Source organism: Solea solea, chromosome 2 (genome assembly GCF_958295425.1).
Source record: "Solea solea chromosome 2, fSolSol10.1, whole genome shotgun sequence".
NCBI classification, from domain to species: Eukaryota; Metazoa; Chordata; class Actinopteri; order Pleuronectiformes; family Soleidae; genus Solea; species Solea solea.
The window spans coordinates 5,986,940-6,006,604 of record NC_081135.1 but is presented as its reverse complement, the minus strand read 5'-3'; the positions used below and the strand labels follow the sequence as shown (position 1 = coordinate 6,006,604).

General features: G+C 40.3%; 1 protein-coding gene across 12 annotated transcripts in view; it reads right to left on the bottom strand.

Moving 5' to 3' along the window:
• dmd (dystrophin) overlaps positions 1 to 19,665 on the bottom strand; it is a 234,985-nt gene that overhangs the window by 11,207 nt on the left and 204,113 nt on the right. For 10 of the 12 annotated variants that reach the window (XM_058622682.1, XM_058622685.1, XM_058622688.1 and 7 more), the window contains 11 exons: positions 15,244 to 15,305; positions 14,825 to 14,899; positions 12,609 to 12,810; positions 12,430 to 12,515; positions 11,476 to 11,633; positions 10,497 to 10,663; positions 9,182 to 9,293; positions 8,117 to 8,253; positions 7,280 to 7,318; positions 6,385 to 6,450; positions 929 to 994 (listed from right to left, as the gene is read on the bottom strand). In XM_058622682.1, coding sequence (XP_058478665.1) covers positions 929 to 994; positions 6,385 to 6,450; positions 7,280 to 7,318; positions 8,117 to 8,253; positions 9,182 to 9,293; positions 10,497 to 10,663; positions 11,476 to 11,633; positions 12,430 to 12,515; positions 12,609 to 12,810; positions 14,825 to 14,899; positions 15,244 to 15,305 — 1,170 coding nt within the window. The remainder of the gene's footprint in view (positions 1 to 928; positions 995 to 6,384; positions 6,451 to 7,279; positions 7,319 to 8,116; positions 8,254 to 9,181; positions 9,294 to 10,496; positions 10,664 to 11,475; positions 11,634 to 12,429; positions 12,516 to 12,608; positions 12,811 to 14,824; positions 14,900 to 15,243; positions 15,306 to 19,665) is intronic. The other 2 variants (XM_058622687.1, XM_058622689.1) reach the window with 1 other exon arrangement.

The following is a 19,665-nucleotide window of genomic DNA, read 5'->3' as shown; positions in this document are numbered from 1 at the left end:
AAGACGGCCCATGGCCAGTGAGGTGACAAGAAAGAACCCAACTTCGGTTGATATAGAACACTAGAGGAACACGGTAGAAATCTCTTTGATAATGCCTTCCCCGCAGTATAGACATGGGAGCAGCAGCATCCTGCTATCTGAAATCTCAGATAGAATTTCAAACAACGAACTCACGAAATAACTTATTTTATCCGACTGATGAAGCAGCAGTGGATCGTCGACAATAGGAGTGGGTCTAAATATCGATTTGGTGAAATATGGTCGTCCTTCCTTGTGCGACGCGACAATCGAGCCTGCCTTTGAGTTTCCCTCAAATGTTCTCTATGTTGTGACTAAATAGAGAAATCCTGCCTTTTAACATTTCACAGACATTTTGTTTTCTTCAGTTAGACAGATATCGTAATGTATCGCTATATGATTGTATTATAATATAAATATTTTAACAGAACCGTTGTATCGTGGACCACGTATGGCATATCGCATCGTGAGGTACCCTGTGATCGCCCCCTCTAATCTACAACTCATGTGTCTGTCACATAAAATAGCTGATATTCTCTATGGATTTTGGGCGCAAGAAGAGTTTGAGAGTGAGATTAAGTTGTGTAGATGTACATTTTTTCCTTGTTAAGTTGCTAAAATCTTCTAAAATGCATTGTTTTCTTGTCTCCACACTGAAAGCCCTTTAAGTGTGCAACAAATTGTATTGGTCTGAATACTTTCTGAAGGACACTGTCTTCATATGGGATGTGAATAAAACCATAATATGAGCTTGTAATAACCAGATCAACAATGTGCACATGTAAACATCGTCATTGACATCATATCATACATAACCAGCCAATGGAAACAAAGAAGACAGAGCCAGGTCATACACAACAAGCCAATCAGTGAGTTTGCAAGACAAAAACAAACAAGAAGCGGTTCTCACATGCTCTCATTTGGTGAGATACTGTCATTCAGATAAGAGCCATTACGATTCTCCATTTCTGCTAACCTGCAGAGGGGGAAGAAACAGAGCAGTCAGTCGCAAAACGATGTGACGATCTGAGCAATCAGCAGATTCGAGAGGGAGAATCCACCTTCATTCAGAATTCAGAGATTTTTACCGCCGTGACTGGGGTTGTTAACCAGAAGCTCAGTGTCGTGTGTCAAAGCTTAACTTGGAGGAAAAATTTCAATGAATCAGCTGTGGGTTTCAGATTTCCTTTTAAGGCTTACATAACTTGACAATTTCCACCTCTGTGGAAGCTGGTTTTTCCCAGAGCGAGTGGCAGAAGATGTCGCTATAATTCTAAAGGGAGGAAATTGAGTCCCGGTGTCTCAATTACAGCGGTTGTGTGAAAAGGAGAGCAAAATAATGGTGCAGCACATAATGGTGTTATTATTTTAGCCCAGAATGATAAAAGGGTAAAGCTTCTGGGTTTTTTTTTTTCAAGCGTGGTTGCCGGATGTATAGAAACACTAGACTATGATATCTTAAAAATACGTTTGTGGATTTATCTCGCTGTTAGACAGACTTTTCTGACTGGAAACTTCGGAAAGTCCAAAGATAAAATCTGTGTTTTTGAGCTGCGGGTTTACTGCTGCCTCACTTGGCAAGTTTGTGTCACCTTTCAAACTGAATGGCACCTTTCAAACTCAGAAGTGACACATTTAAACTTACTAACAGTGGCAGCAGTGGAACAACAACACCTGTGTGCCAGGATATAAATATTGTTGAGTTTCTCTCTGGACTTTGGTGTGATTCATGTGCGTTTTACAAAAAACAGTAACACTGGCAAAAGTGATGTAAGCGCCTACAGCACAGTGTGTCAGGACGTCATATAATGACTCTACCTGTGTGGGTGTGGACAAATATGGGTTTGCTAAAATGGACCTGTGGAGGATGCTGATGGACACCATTGTGTGCATTATCTTTGAAATGTGTATATGGTGAGAAAACATTCGGAGTTTAAACATTTTTTGTCTCAATCATTACTCCAAAAACATTAGAAAGGCACTAAACCTCTGAATTCCATACAGACTGGCCTATATGTACTGTACTGTATGTCGTCAAGGCCATTACTCACACGAGTGAAATCAATGGAATATAATCCAATATCCATTTCGTTGCTCCAGCTATATTTAAAAGCCATTTGTTTTTGTCAAGTTTCACTCATTAATGAACACAACTCCATAATGTAACATAATAATAAAAAGTCTAATTTAGTTCATATATCTACAGGGAGCACAAAGCTACAACTATGTTTGAATAATACATGAAAGAACACTAATAAGAATAGTCACCAGTGAGACATTTTGACATTATCAGCACTTATTTAAACCACGCTGACTGTTATTCAGCGCTACCGCTCTTTATGCTAAGCTAATGTCTGGCTTTTACTGTATCCTGCTGCATATTTATGAGGCATCAGTCTTTCCGTCCAACTCTTGGCAGGGAATTTAATGAGTGCAGTTCGAAGCTATTCCCTTACGGAAGGTGGACGTAATAACGGAGCGCTCACCATGTGCTACATACTGATTGAACGACGCCTATAATGTTAACCTTTTAGAGTCTATTCACATAAAAAATAATACTTTACCTCTTGAGGAGTTTGGCTATTCATACATTTTAGTTTTAACTGTGCAGCTCTGACATTAAAGGAGCTGTCCTTGTTTTAGTGTCGTAGTAAAGACCACACTAACAAGACCAAGAGCACGTCCATACAGTGGATTAGTCCTGGTCTTGAGTTCTAGTCTTGGTCTTGACTACAACACTACGTTGTCGACTATCAAGTGACCCATTTTCAAGAGTTTTTCTTCTACTAGACACTTTCTGCAAAGATTCCAGAGATTTTACCTACTCTATCGAACAGAAAACGTTCCGTATTCATCGATATTTAACTTGACGTGCATACAGATTCTAGCACTTCCGTTGTAATTTAAAAGTTCATTCCTTATTCTTACATGTCCTCATATTTTTTATTATTTTATTTTGTATTCTAATATTACATCGACTGATTTTTGTAATATTGCCTTATATTTTCCTTCTTTATTCTATTCTATTCTATTCTATTCTTGCATATTTTATGCATTTTATCTCCTATATTTTATAATACATGCATTTTACCCTGGTGCTGTAACTCTAGTTCTAAAATCGGGCGTAGAAAGGCTGTTCGTCTCTGTCTGTTTATCTGTCTATTTCAGTCCTTTGTTTATCACCACTGTGCTGAATTAGAGTCTGATGCAGGTGTTTTCAAACCTGGGGAGTTCTGTTCATGCCTCCATGCTTCAGTGGTTCATTAAGGTATTTAAAAAATATGTTACGTAATATGGATGAACCGATGCTGCTGTAAAAGTCCCTGCTGTTAAAGGAACGACACGCAGGCCTCCTGGCAGTGCTGGAGATCTATCGCGATAAAACACGTGTGAGTAAAAAGCCAAAGATTTAAATTGCCCTGTCTTTTTCTCCACTAGATCAGTTTCCTGCTGGTTTAAGTGCCTTCATGAAAAGTAAAAGAGATTTGGAGGTTTTATCAGCTCTCTGTGCTTGGCTGTGAGCATCGAAGCAGATGGACTGTGACAGACTGGCATCTGCCCAGCCTCCTAAAGCTGCTGCATGCTACAGAAACAAGAGATAACCTCACAGCCTGGGAGCCATCAGCCTACTCAAAGCTTAATTATGTTACTTCTTCACGCTACCACCTTCCCTTTAATCTGCTGGATGGTATCTGAGATCCAGCCGATCGAGACGTGAAAGAGGCTGAGAGCCACCAAGGGCCAGAGGGTCGGGGAGTGTGACTCAGCATGTGTGTCCATCAGCATGTGTGGGTTGGTTTATTCATGTGTGTGTGTGTGTGTGTGTGTGTGTGTGTTAGCCCGAGGCAACGCTGAGTAGTGTCAGCCACTCTCTGGCAAGGATCAAACACTCGGCTTGTGGCTCAAACCCCACACTGGCTCCACTAAGAGATGCCAACAGTGCTGAGACTGACTGATTCAATGACTGATTGATTGCCTACTTGATGAACTCATCGAGTTATTGATTTGACTGCTTCTTGTCCCTCAGCAGTGGGTTTGTGGGCGCAGTTAGAATCACGGGAACACTCATACTTTGGTGAATAAGCTCCGACTCCCTCCCACAACAATATCAATAATGTGTCTCTCCTCTGATTGTCCGGTGCTGATGTGGTGGTGCACTTGATGTTCTGAATACATTTGCATGTGCATACACTCTACATACACTGTACTGCAGAATGCTTATTCACCAAAAAGTCAACACATCACTTAATTACATCAACAGGTTCGGTTTGTAATCTATGCAAAGGGATATCTTGACATTTTAGCTCAGCATTTGCAACATTATTCATCTTCATTACCAGCTACTGAAAAAAATCACTCCAGCAGCATACTCAGCAGTGCTACCGTGGTACAGTAAATTAGCTGAGAGGTCTTTTTTAAACTGTGTGTTTAAAGGTCCAATATGCAACATTCTACAGGTGAGTTGTTGGCAAACAAACACTAAGCATGTATTTACTAGGGGCGGCTCGGTAGCTGATTCCGACATCAGTCATTTTACAGCTTTTAAACTACAAAGCTGTTAACAACACATTTTGTGCTGATGAATTTAATATCTACAAGCAATTTCAAAGACAAAACTGGGAAACAAATATTGTGCTGCCATAAAGAAGATACAAACAGCCCACAACATGACTCAGCTAAAATGCTTTTGTGTTTTTTTTACAGTCTGTGCCTCGTGGATCATGTGAGACAGCTGAATTTGAACAGATTTCACATTATCTCTCATCCGATGCAGTGATTTTGACCAGTATCAGACTGATACTGATATTAAGTATCGTGTCAGTATCATATCTCTGGTAAGTATACTGTAAAGGAGTGTGTTGTTATCAGGGCTGTTGTTTTGGTTCGGTTTGAGCACCTGTCAGAAACGCCAGATCCCGTATTCAAATATGCTGTTCACAAGATGAGCACTTTTGAACACTGACATGTTACATTTGTGGGCTTTTACCTACGTTTTCTGAAAGCACTAGGTTCAGGATGTCCTGTACACGACTCTCCTCGTCATATTCACAAGGTCATAAGATCTACTTGAATAGTTGCGACGTGAACACAGGTAAGTAGTAAAAAATTAAAGCACAGAGGCAGAGAGTATTTTTGAAGCATCACTGAAGGCGACTCTCTGAAGCTCTTTTTTGGATAAAAATGAGAGCGATAAGGCCAGGGTGAATTTTGGTCTTGTATGTCTGAAATTGAAGAGTTCTATGAGATGCTAAACTACTCCAGCATGACTAAGAGCCAGCCCTTCTCCACCTGGACTCTTAAGTAACTTGATGCAAACATTATGGTTTCAGATTGGACCTTTGATGAAGCACAGAAACTTACACATTACCAAATGCCTTGTGATAAAAAAAAAAAGTGTGTCAAGGTATCCCATTCCCTATCTTTACATTATCAACAATCGTGCATAAGCTTCCTTCAAAGCATTGACACATACAGTCATCCGTCATTGTTTTTGTCGTTTTGTGTAACTTTTTGCACATCATGCACTATCCAATATTATAATCCTACCCTTATATTCCCTAACATGCCAAAAAGACAAGCAAAAACAAAGACACTTTGGACTGACTGTATATGGCATTATGCATGAATCATCAGTGTTAGCATTTAAGAAGATTATTCAGCCTAATTCACTAACACGAACACTCCCAGTTGCAAACAGGAGCAGGAAGAGCTATTATCCATCTGTCATTGATTTCAACATCAAACTGTGATGAATTTAAGACCCCGGTGGGTGGAGGAGCTTTCACCACTACATAATCAGCTCATAAACACCTCTGATAATCTCTAACAGCTTCAAAGGGATATTTCAGGTTTTTTGAAGTGTGGTTGTATGGGGTGCTGACACGTAGTCGGGACCGACTGCGAGAACCAGTCACACAGTCGGCGCTGCGTATGTGTCAGTACCTCATACAACCCCATTTCAAGATCTATGTCCTTAAAACCGCTTTAATAATCAACTTTTACTAATTTTTTCAGTGCAGTGATCAAAAAAATGTTGACTGAAAGTTCCCCAGAACTTTGTCAGCACAAAACTGGGGCAACTGTTCCCCTGTGATTTACCAGCAGCAAAAACACAGTTGGGGAGAAGACAGTCAACTGACTACAGGGAGTGTGTTTTAGTATTTTTCCCCAAAGTCATTATTCCAAATCACATCAGTCACAGTGTTTGTGGTGTATGGGAGGGCTCTCTGGAGGAGCCATTATCTGTGGCACTCGCAGGGCTGAGGACGGCAGCAGGGAAACGTAACAAGCAGAGCGCAGGTTACATCCCTGCATCCTGTTGGCAACATTGTGAGGAGCCGCTGCTAAATACAGAGAGTGTGTTACCGGTTGGCGTAGTGCTCAATCCGTGTGTGTGTGTCATCATGAGAGAGCTGCGGGGACGAGCCGGGCCTGTGAGAGATAGAGAAGCAGACAAAAAAAAGGAGAGGTAGAGCTCATGAGTGCTACCAGGAGGGACTCATTATTCCCAGCGCACACGCACACACACACACACACACACAGAACTCCACAGGAGTGCCGTGAAGGGAGCGAAAGCACAAGGCACAGATGTGTGACCGAGTGGAATGCTTTGTAAATAAGCTCTTCGATTGTACCCTGCTCTCTCAACGTGGAATACATTTGCCTTCACTTCAAAAGTGGCTTCAGATCTAAGATCTCACACCCCGTATGCTGAGGGCAAGGTGACTTAAAGTCAGGTGCTTTAATAGGATGTTTCCTTTTTACAAGGGCATCTTGACACTTAGCGGTTTTATCTGGTCAAATATCAGTGTGTTTTTACCTGAAGATAAAAAGCTGATGAATAAGTAACCCCTGGATATTAAAAAGATCCAGGTCAGACACTTAAACTGCTGCATCTTGACTGATGCAAAAGCTACACCCACTCCAGTCTGTATTAGAATACAATGGAACTATTTAAATAAAGTTCATAATAATGTAGTAAGCTATGGTGATGTAGGCAAGTTTAAATGGTATGTTTCATGAGTGACGCGGTGGTGACATGAGGCAAAAAACTGTGAGATGTAAAGTCACCACAAACACAAACGGCTAATTAGATGGATGGAGGTGAGCGTGTGTGTGCATGTGTGTGTGGGGGTACAAAAGTTTGTCAATAAATGTGTTAATACAATGATAAGAAACTTGTGTATCCTCGCATGTGTCCACCGGAAAATGAATGAACAGGTATTGTGTGTGTGTGTGTGTGAGCGAGCCAAGTACTCACGCATGGTCTACGGGCCAGAAGTTGATCAGAGTGACAGGACTGCAAGACAAAAAAACGTGAGATGATGACACAGGAAGTGGAAGGACAGTGCACAGCAAAGCATGGTGGGAGTTGCAGTATGGAGTATGAGAGCACAGGTACAAGCATGGGCACACTCTCTCACATACTTACAGAACAAATAACAAACAGTTGTTATTGACGAGGCATGTATTATTGATCAGACAAAACATGTGACGTACACAGGCGTTATTGATCCACTGCTGCCTCCATCACTAAGTTCAAATTCGTGTTTACAACCCTTAGATGAACTTCAGTGACACAAGGCAGCAGTAAACCAGCTGCTGCTCTGTGAGCTAAAAATAGTCATGTTCTCTTTTCATTTTCTCTCTATTTTTATTTACAAAAAGCCCTGTTTTTTGACTAACAACCTTCATGTCTCAGGCTGGTTAGTGCTGACTTAGTGTCAGCACTAACCCTTACAACCAAGTATCACTTTTAAGAAATTCCTTTTTTAATCCTAAATATCATTATTGGCAGCAGATTTACAAAAATGAGACGAGCTCCTTTACATTTAGTTTTGTCTACTTCCTAAATCTATGGCTTATACTGTGAAGTCAACACACATGAGAACACGCACAACACTGCGTCTACATGTAGACTTATGTATCTATATATTTCTGTTGCATATGTGTTTTATCCTGTGTCTACGGGTTTAAATTAAGCATGAATTTACAGGCTTGTTTTGAATATCTGTTGCAATAAAACCTGTTTACTTTGCCTGTGTGTGTGTGTGTGTGTGTGTGTGTGTGTGTGTACACGGGCACGAGAGAGACTCACGTTTCCATGTTGTCTCCCTCCAGGATTGTCTGGACCGGCAGGTAGCCCATGCGTGGGTGTTTCGCAAAGTAACGCTTGGTCCTGAACTTGTTCTTCAGCACCTTGGCAAAATCCCTGACATCCTCCCCTGATGTCGTCTGTACAGAGACAAGTCAAATGCACAATACATTCAAAATAATGAATTAAACAAATGATCAAACACACGATCTGTATGCATGGACAACTGTCATTAAAACACATGAATAATAAACAAATGGGACACTTAGTGGCCAATTTATTAGGTTTGCCTGTCCACTCTGATCCAACATGGCAGCTCAATTCATTTAAACATGTAGACAAGGCAAAAACAACCTGCTGTAATTTAAAGTGAGCATCAGAGTGGAGAGGAAAGGTGATTTAAGTGACTTTGAACTTGGCAAGTTTGTTGTTGGTCTGAGTATTTCAGAAACTGATGACCTAATGGGATGTCCATGCACAGGGGGAAAATGCCTAGTTGATGCCAGCGGTCAGAGGAGAATGACCAGACTGGTTTGAAATGATAGAAACCAAGGTATACAGAAGAGAACACATGGAAGCTTGAAGCAGCAGAAGGCCACACCAGGTGCCACTTTATTAGGTGTCCTGTGTACCTAATTAAATGGTCGGTGAGGGTATATATTGTGTATATTGCTTAACGCAGTGACGTGGAGTGCAGTGCTGCTAAAACACTGTGTAATAATGTAATAAACATAATTTGTTTTTAATCTGATATGTCATATTCTGTTTATGTCAGAATGTAACACAGATATTAATCACGTTATTCTGTTTCTGTTATTCTAGCCTGGCTCTACAAAGTTTTAAGTCTGCCATTACTAATTACCAAATATCTTGTTTTTAATTTGTGCATGAACAAACACATTCAAGACAGCCGAATACAGGAAGTGACACACGAGACCCCATAAAAAAATAGAATTGCTGATAATTGGATTACTCTACAAACACAGCTCAAAACCAGACATACATAAAGAGAAATATTTTGACAGTGTCCTTTACATGTTTCAGAGAAGATTATAGTTATATTCATACCGGAGTGCAGTACTCCACCATGGGGTACTGCATCTTGTGTCCCTTGGCAACACGACCCGAGAAGAAGCAGCTTTGGCAAATATCATAGTTGAAATGTTTCAGGCTCCGATATCTGGGGAGAGATAAAAAAAGACGATGGAAGTCAAAGAATAAAGCAGAGGGAGAGCAAAAGTGGGAGGGGGGAAATGTAATAAAAGAATCAAGCAGGATAAAAAAAAAAATAAAAGAGGGTGGAGAGGCAAAGAAGACAAAGGAGGAAATTTACGGCTTTGTTTTCTACAGAGCTGAAGCAGTTCAGTTTCTCTCAGTCTAGTACCTAAATGAGAAATTTACTTTCTGGCTGTGAGACTCTATTCAAATTTATCACTGCTCTTGTCGTGAAGGGGCCAACCAACAAAAGAGGAGTCACGCCTCCTTTTACAGGTCCCAACCTTCCAGCCGACCAACTCCTGGGTCCCATCAGTATTTTAAGTGCTGTGGTAACAAACAAGACTGCGGTTCTGTCATCATAATCACATCATCAATCATTCATATGTACCAGTGTGCCATTTTACTGCCGTGCTACTGAATTAGATTAAGGCAATGAATAAGTTTACAAGCGTCTTTGCAGATGGAGCTCGACTCTGGTGACAGAGAGCAATCTCATTCATCAAACGGGTGAAGTTAATGAGGTTCTGCTGGAATAATAATACAAAACAAAATGCTTACTAGATGTGTAAGTTATGTACAAGCACGTGATGGGCATCATGACAGAGATATGTTTTCTTATTTGAAACCAAATTTTTTTTGCTTGCTTTTACACGTGGAAACGTTGTGTTCTGCAGATGGATCTAGATGATATTTCCAGCTGCTCTGTGAGCTTGTAGCAAACACAATGTCAAAATGTGTGAATTACAGCCAAACATAAAGATATTTGGCCTTGAACTGAACAAGTACAAGTCAATGTTGAGATATTTCACACTATGCGGTGATGCGGGAAAAAATGTACACATTTTATCCTTAGGAAATCAAAAGGATATGGACAACATTTTCACCGCAAATCATCCACTCGATGGATTTGTTTTGAAAAAGAGTGGGACATTTAATTAGCATTAAAGGAGCCATGCTGGTCTTGTTCAGTCCAGTTCATCATTTCACTCTCAGTTTCTACATGTTCATGATGAAAGTTAGACATGGAGTTCTGCAGGGCTCTGTGCTTGGACCGACTGTATTCATGTCGTCTACGTGCCCTATAGACAACATTAGTTAAATATATAATACTAATACTAATGGCACATTAAGATGAACTATTTAGTGATAGTACAACTTCACTGACCTGAATCCTATGATGGGACACTCTTTGCAGATGTTACACTTGGCCTGGTGCTTGGCGGTCTCAGCAGCAGCCACACGGTGCAGGACTGGTAACCACACTATGGACTGGGGCTCCAGACGCATCCAGTCAAGAAACATGGCGGCCTCCAGCTCTGGTTTGTTGTTGGCCTGCGTATACAATGTTCCAGGAAGCATGGTATGTAAATAAGTCAAATTAAATATGATTTGAACAGAATGGATGACTGTGAGGCTGAGCGATTATTGTAAAATGCAAGGAGAAAGCAGCTTACTGGCCTAGTGCCTTGTGTTGGTGACAGTTTCTAGAAATCACTGAATCCAGATATTTCATTTACACACTGTATGTACTGTATCCTCTAGACCTACATTCTACATTCTGCCCCATTTGGTTGAGATAAAGACGTCCTTGTTTCCATTTAAGTAACATCTTTGCAGAGAAAGAGATGATTCGTTTGATCCCGAACAATTTGCTGTTCACTTACATCTCCTGCCACACACACAAACACTCTTAGCCCTTGACCATGTCATACTTAAACTTTTTTCCTTTTTTGGCCTTTTTCATGTAGCTCAGCTCTTGGTGAGGGGAGTTTTTTGATGTACTGTATAATTTTATGGAGTACTGACGCATAGTGCTGACTGTGTTGTGCATGCTTACTAAGCAAATACCAATTCCAGTCAGAAAAGGCAGACTAACAATGAGATAAAGCAGTTACAGTAGACATTAACAGGCATAGAATCACACTGAATGAAAACATTGAACTATCCCTTGAGTTATGCTGATTGGTACGGCTCTGGGAAAAGACTTGAGGCCAAATTGCATCTGTTCAAGTGCAGCATATGAAAATGTTGTGACGATGATTAGCGTGTACTGTCATTACTACGTTCTATGACTCCGTATGAGGTCAAACTGGATCGCTAACTCGAGAGTGAAACAGTTGAGTGTGTGTCTGTGTTTCACTCACAAACTGGAAGCAGCTGCGGACCGAGGGCTCGATGTTGGAGCCGCCGAACGAGGCGACCTCGCCGAGCTGCCGGGGGATTTGGATGGAGTCGTGTAGAAGGAGGCCAAGGCGACGCTGGTCACAGAACCCGGTGGCACTGGCAACCTGTCTGAACAAGACTGCGAGAGGGAGAGGTGTAAGTCTAATAAGTTAATAATTACAGAACAAGATTCAGGAGAAGACCTAAAATATTTTATTTTGTTGGTTAACTTAGCAGGTTTAGAAGAAGTTTTCAGTATAAATATCAAACACTGTTGATACTGCAGTGTAATAAGTAGATTTTTATTCGTAATTAATTATACAAGTTTTAAAATATGTAACATTTGCATTAATTGAGCATTCAAATATCTAAAAATGTAAAAAGTAGTGTACTTGCATGACCCAAAACGTTTCCAACACTCGCTAATTCCATAGAAATCTGAATTTCACCTTTTAATGATGTCATCTCCAGAACTGTCTCTAATATAACCTCTAAGGAAACCCCGTTACGAAACATCAAAGTGAGAAATGAAATATTCAGTGATACTAGTTAGCTAATGTGTTGTCTTTTTTTTTCCATTTTACTTTGTTTGTCACTAATGGATCTCGACGACTTGCAGTCATTTGCTGCGCATTCTGCTGCCAAAGCTCTCACCACGGAGAGTAAATGCACAGAGGAACCAAACAAGACAACAAAATTCCCAAGATCTTTTATGATTGCCTTCCTCGACCCTTAGGGGCGGAAATGACACACTGTACAGTTAAATAATTGAAATATTACATCATTGTTACACTGTTCTGCTGTTTCCTAAAACCCAAGATGTCTGCAAATACTGTATGTTGATGACATAATAACAGCAAATTAAAAATATCTAATGAAGATTATTTCATAAATACATGGAAAGATAATTAACTTATAAAAACGTATGGACTTACATCTGTATTTATCCTCCAGGTGAGCTTTGCAGAGTGAGATGATTCCAGTTTTGAATGACAGAGTCCGGATCTTTCCGGTGCGTCCACTACCACACAACAACACAACACAACACGTTAGAATAGTTGTCACTGCAATAATGGGAGGATTTTCTTTGTGTGTGTAGTACATGTGCCCGTACGTGTCGTAGACGTTTAGCAGCCAGTTGAGGCACATGTCGACGCACAGCGGGACATTGACGAGGTGGGAATGGCTCTGCTCCAGTCGCTGGTACAGGCTGGTCAGACAAGTGACCAGCTGGGAGATGTCCAGCAGCTGCTCGTTCTGCTTTAGACCGTGCTGGTCGAACACCTCGCACGCCACCGGCATGCTCAGCAGGTCCACTACAGACACAAAGACAGTGGAGGGCAACTGTGATTTCTTGGAAACACACACACACTTACTCATCTGAAATGACCAGACTGTCCTTCAGCAGGACCGGACACTTCTCAGTGTCCTCCGGCACAGAGCTGCTCAAGGAAAGAAGGGGACTTCCCTCAAGGGATGTATAGAGTATCACATTATTCATCTTCATCATTCAAGAAGTCCATTAAAGGACAGAAAATGAGCAGAGAAGTGCTTCAACACTAAGGAAAGGCCCATCTCACTCCAAATGATTCTGGCACAGCGGAAAAGAAGGGAAATGAATGCCTGAATCATAATTCATACGGCTAATCTACAGCTGAATAGATCATACTTCAATTGATGGGATGAAGGCTGCAATTCAGACATTAATAATAATTGCTTGTGTTGAATGCTGCTGCGCAGAAACAAGATAGAGATAAAGAACCAAAGGAAAGGAAAGGAGTAACGGTAAGACTATGGCTGCGCAGAATACCATTAAAGCATTGTCAAGTGGGGACAATGAGATCAAACACGTCATGCCTCATTCAAACATAACTGGCACAGTTGGTTCCATGATTAATACAGAAAATAAGCCAGTCTGATATAATATTCAACCCTGTTTAACTCCTAACACTTTCTCTGTAGTGCCAGTTTGTTGCTGTCAGTGACAGGACACATTATATTTGTTTTTGATCAACAACGAGAGCAGCTTCCAAGCAAACCACCACAACTTGAAAATAAGCAAGGAACAGGCAAGAAATGAGTAATATATGTTAATTTCCTACTGTGAAAAATAAACTTACTGAGTGTAGTACCTTTTTGCCCCCTCGAAGTTGACACTAATTTTTGATACACTTTCCTTTACGATCACTCAAATCAATCTTGAATAATGCAGAATAGAACTATAGAGCTGCAGTAAAGCAGCAGCTCCCGTCTCATCACAAGGTAAAAATTATGATTTTCTCTATGTATTCTGGTGCAGGAGAGTAAGCGGTTTACAGATCTACCCAAACTTCCGTTTCTTGTTGGAAAAGATTATCTAATGGCGAGATAAGCAGCACACGTATACTAAAGATAGCATACACTTAAGCTGGCGTGGATTTTATTCAGTGAGCCTTATGTTAAGTGGCTAAAATATGACTTTAGATGACTTAAATAATGATGTTTTCAGTGACAGCAAGGCACACACAGTGGTGTCACCCTTAACAATCACCGTAAAGGGAACACAGAGAAGAACTGAAGAGGACTGACTAAGAAAACTCCACTAAAAACAAATAAAAAAGATTTTTCAACCACCACGCAGCCGTCATCAGGGTTAACCAGCAAGCCTCTTTATTTTAAGAACTCGAACATTAATAGTGCTTCTGTGCTATATGGCTGCAGCCAGCTATACGCCCTCAAACATATCACACACATAACAGCTCGTAGGCTCCCCCACTCTCTCCAGATCCACCAGCGAGAGACGAGAGCGATGAGTAAACACACATATGGACAGACACACGCAGTCTCTTAGAGGCGAGAGGCAAAGAGGAAAGAAGAGAAGGAGAGGAAGTAAAAAGGAGACGATGGAGATGAAGGACGATATGGAAATGAAGAGAAAGAGGAGTCGGGAGGTGAAGGACAAAGAAGAACAAAGGAGGCGTGTAGGAGGGCTGGAACACAATGAGAGAGGCACTTATGATGGAGAGAGAGCTACACTTGAAACAAAGGACAAAAACCTTATATGACACATACAGCAGGGTTACATATACATCAATGAGTCACCAGGCACTTTATTAGCAAACACTAAACCAGTCAATCATGTTGCAGCAAAGCACTGTTCAGTAAAATCCTGAGGTTATCAGTCAGAAGCTTCAGTTAATATTCACATCAAATGTCAGGATGAATAAAAACCATCATTGACTGTGATGTGATTGTTGGTGTCATATTGGCTTTTTACTCAAGAGTGGAACTAGAATCTAATAATAATAATAATGAAGTGCTAATAAAGTGCTGTAGACTGAGAAAACTTACAACAGAGAGCCTTCTGCAGGCGCCTGAGCTTCATGGCTGTCCGGTAGGCCGAGAATCGGACGTTGTTCAGGTCGGCTACAGAGGGAAAGAGGAACGGAGAACACATACAGTTAGAAATTGGGGATGTTAAGGACTACAGTTGAAAAATGTACTAATAAAAAATGTATAAATTCACCAACAATGTCATTAGTTTTTTTTGTCATGTCATTTCTTGGATCAAGTTTCAAATCAGTGCCTGTGCAGCTCCTGGAAAGCGTCACATCTTTTGAATATTTTACACGTCGCAACTGCCAGTCATTGGGGAGATTGACCATGACCAAGATTATGGGGCTGGTGAACACGACTAACTAACGTCATGTTATGACTTTACAAGAACAAGAATAGTCTAACTGAGTCAGCGAGTGTGTTATGAATCTTACACAGAGACTGGTAGAGCTCGGCCATCTTGGGATGGTCCCAGCATGTTGTCTGGGTCTGATGGCTGGAAGGAGACACAAGAGACAGGAAGGTTAGATGCTGTGATACAAAGAGGCTAAGGCTAAGCTTCCCTAAAAATGATAGAATGTACACTTTAATTGCTAATTACAACTGCATGTGCAAGGCTGGACATGACAAATAAACTGTGTGGGTTGTTCCTGTAGCAGCAGCCACAATAACCTCTGATAAAAAAAAAAATCTTATTATAGCTTCATACAATATTATTAATAAATAATTTCCACATATACCACCCATAAGTAAAAAAGAAAAATTGTCATGCTAAAACCAAATTATTCGAACAAAAGCTACAAATGCCAAATTCATAAAGGTACTTATTCTAGGGGACTGACATTCTGTGCAACATATGATTTGCACCCACTATCAGCCGCCGTTTCATCTGCATCACCTCGTTTGCCTTGCAGCTCTGTGCAAAGGCGACAGCCAGAGACATGTTTGAATAATCAGTGTGCAACTTCAGAACCCAGAACACTGGGTTGTGGGAGGTAAAGGAAAAATTCGCCTGCTCTGTGTGTTTAATTTGGATGTCTGTTCCCACCTGGTGAAAACAGATCTGACACAAACGAGGATGTGATGCAAATAAACTGCAAACATTAACTTAGTTCCAACACAAATACATAATCAAAACTGTTATTTACTGTAAAATAATTGTACTACTTGAGCGCTTATTATATTAATTTGCTGTATGAATTTATGTAAACGTATTTAATGGGTTATTTTCTAATATGAAGTTCACATTTGCTTTAGAAATAAAAAAAATATCTGTTCAGGCAATGTTTTTAAGCTTAAAAGTGTCAGTATATTACATTTTAAAAATGAAAAATGTAGATGTTTAATTGGAAGATAAAATGTGCCTTTTTGATTCTGATACAAGACAAAAGGTGAAGTCAAGTCATTCTGGATAACAAATAAAATAATATTAAAAATAATAATAATAATAACAATTGCACGATCTGACATTAATCCTGTTATTAGAACATTTCTTTCCTCCATCTTGTAATCTCAGAAAATAACAACCCACTGTGGCATAAATCTACATGAAGCTCCCACACAAACACACAAATTCCGTCCTCCCAGCCTCACAGAGACATGAGCAAGAGAGAAAGAGAGATGGACGCTGTGTCATCCTCCCCTCACACATTCTCTCCTCGTGACTGCTGCTTGCCACTCACAGGAGACTGGGTTGTGTCTACGTGTGTGTGTGCACTGAAGCAGAGTGAGTGCACAAGTGAAAGGGGAGTCTGTGTGTGAGTTACTCCTTCAGAGCAGCAATGAGGGATGTTTTTTCACATGTAGCAGAATGAATTATGGTGACATTTAAGGCCTTAAAACGCACTAACATTTGAGCTCCTTTAAAATGTCGTCCTGCAGTATATATACTGTATATATATATATATATATATATTTATTTTTTTCTGTATCGTGCATTTGTCCACGTGGGGGAACATTAATTAGCTGACTCGACTTCTTCGTGACCTCTGCACTCGGGGGAAATAAAGCACTTCTGAAGGCAATTTCCAAAGGACACAGAAAACAAAGTGGCTGTCTGAGGAAGTAAAAGTTAAATACAAAACGTGAAACCTACAGGAAATGTGGGTTTATACGTTTCGATTCCAGTAATGGACTGATGATCTCCATTAAAAGAGGCACTTAAGATGACATTTTTGGACCGCACAAATAATCGACAGATGAATAGGTTAAGGAAATAATTGCTAGTTGCAGCAACCTACATTCCACTACATCCTTAGCACTCACTACTACCTGAACAGTCATCAAGAAACCATTAAAACTCAACTTATATTAAAAGGGGCGAAAACTAACATTGTTACTGCAAAATAAAGAATAGATTATCCTGGTAATTAGTTTCACTTAGATATAAATTATTTATTGAACTAGCAATATACATGTAAGAAGATATTAAGTAGTAATTCTGGCTGCATTAATAAAGGTAGGTAAAGCAGTGAGAAAACCTTTCTATTTTATGATCAGCTATGTACAGTAGAAAAATGACAGCAGTCTTTATGCCACTAGCTTTGGTTTTGTTTATTAGAGGATGCCAAAATCTGTTAAAAACTTAAAAAAGTGCATCCATTTAAGCTAAAATAAATAAATGTCTCTTCCACTATAAAGACGATATCAATAGTTGGCAGATGGAGGCGACTGTACATGTGATGTTAATGTGCCAGCTGCCTGTTTACAGAAAGCAAATTGAAGCTACATGTCTTGTCAGTGAAGGGATTCAGGGTTTTTCCATGCAGAGCACATCAGATGTTTGAAATCTGGAAGAACAGTGGAATTTTAAGAAACGGTTTCTCGTGGCTTCCACTTTATCTGTCAGATGGTTAATAAATAGGCATTTGGCTCGCTGCAGTCCTGGAGATGAGAGAGGCTTCTTACTCCGGGGTACGTGCCAATCTGTGTGCCTGAGACACTTTTGTCATTAAGTTAAATATAGGATAGTTAAATTGCCTATTTGCTGCCTGTAAATTTTGATATTAGAGCCATTTTTGTAGCCGACATAAAAGTGAAAAGAGGGCGACAACAAGAGCCAAAAAGAGGACTCGAGTAATTCGGCAAAAAGGGGAATATTTTTCAGATTTGTAGAAGCTCAAACCAGAGTCCTACCTTTTAGGTATAAGCGTGCATAATGCTCACATACACATGAAAAGTGGGTGTAAAAAAAAACAGTAGGCGGAAGTTAATCCACTCTCCAGAATCACATGTTTCTGCAAACCACAAATACTCTATGTGTGAGTTCACGTGTCACAACCAAAATTAGGTTACTTATTTACATGTCTGCCAAAATAAGAAAACAATGATGATGATGATAACCATTTCCTGGTAATGACTGTGGTTACGTTTAGGCTCAGAGCTCAAAAAGCAGCTGGTTTTTTCCTTATAGTGTCAAACGTACTATCCGTGAGAATGTCCCCATAACACCGAAAATAGTTAATGAATTTTTAATCGAGCCATGTCACATGTTGCTAATCTGCAATATGGATTCCTTGCTTCACTTTGCTTGCGTTTTATTTAATTCAAAGCACCAGCAAATCAAATCACATTAATTCGAACAGTGTGAACGTATGGTCTGAAACATCTCACCGCGCTTCCCTCCTCCTGCTGTTATAAAATTTGATTTGACGTGTATTAAACCATTCACCAAAACACTGAAGTACTTTTCCGGTTCACAATGAACACGCGCAACATTTTCCATGTTTACATGAAACGTTAAATAGTAACAGGCTGGTTAAGTGCTGTGGATTATTGGGGGACAGAGCAAAAATTATGATTTTTTAAATCACAGTGCATGTGAGTGCTGCTCCACAGACTGTTTGGTGCTTCATAACTCTGGCCTTTATCTTGTTGGAACAAAAACACAACCATGCCCGGCTTCAAAGCATCACATCAAGCTGGTCATACACAAGTGCACCTGCTGTTAACCTTTGTCTGAAAAGCACATACAAATAATAATCCATATGCTGCCCTTGTTTTTCTCTCTGTGGCCTTTCTGCCTTTTCTCCCACACTCCCACTCCAGATAATGAGGGGAGGGGGATCCCGTGGAGAAGAGCTACTTAAATATCGTCTGTGCAAACAGGAGCTCATTCACATGCATCATTGAAGTGCTGCTCCGAGCAACTCGGGCAAATGTTTCTAATAATGACCACGCAGCATCCAGCACGCAGCCGAGGTGTACAGTTGGCTGTGATTCAGTTTTCAAAAGACGCTGATAAACTCCGACGGTATGTCCGAAGAGAAAGGCGGGAGAATGATCTCAGCGCGCCGATTCTTTAGATTGGTTATTTATGTTGCATCACCTATTTAAAGATGAGGCTGATTTACTGAGCCCAGTATAGATACTGTATTTGGACTGTGTGCTTTGTTATTGTAACTGCAGAGATTGAACAGCAATCAAAACAGAATAAAGCATTGGCCCATGTTGCCTCTGTTTCATCCAATTTTAGCAAAAAAAGTTGTATTTACAAGACTTCAGCCAGTACTATATACATTGTGTCTGTTTGTTTTTGAAAAGCAACATTTAAACAACCGATAACAAAATGTTCCTACACACTTGAACGTCTCACTGATACAACTATATCAGGAAGCATCTTGAGAGGATTGATGGGCATTTTTGTACATTTTCAACTGCAGTTTATTGTACTTGTTTGGTTTTGTCACTTTGGTTTTTCTGTCTTGTGTCACAGTGATTTCTCTTCCACCAAACAGCCTTCACTGCCATGTCAACATGCTGAATAGGCTAAAAAAAAGCTGAAAAAAAAAAAAGCCACCAATGTTCCAACAAGGAGGTGGGAGAAACCACACTGATGCCAATTGACGCTCATCAAC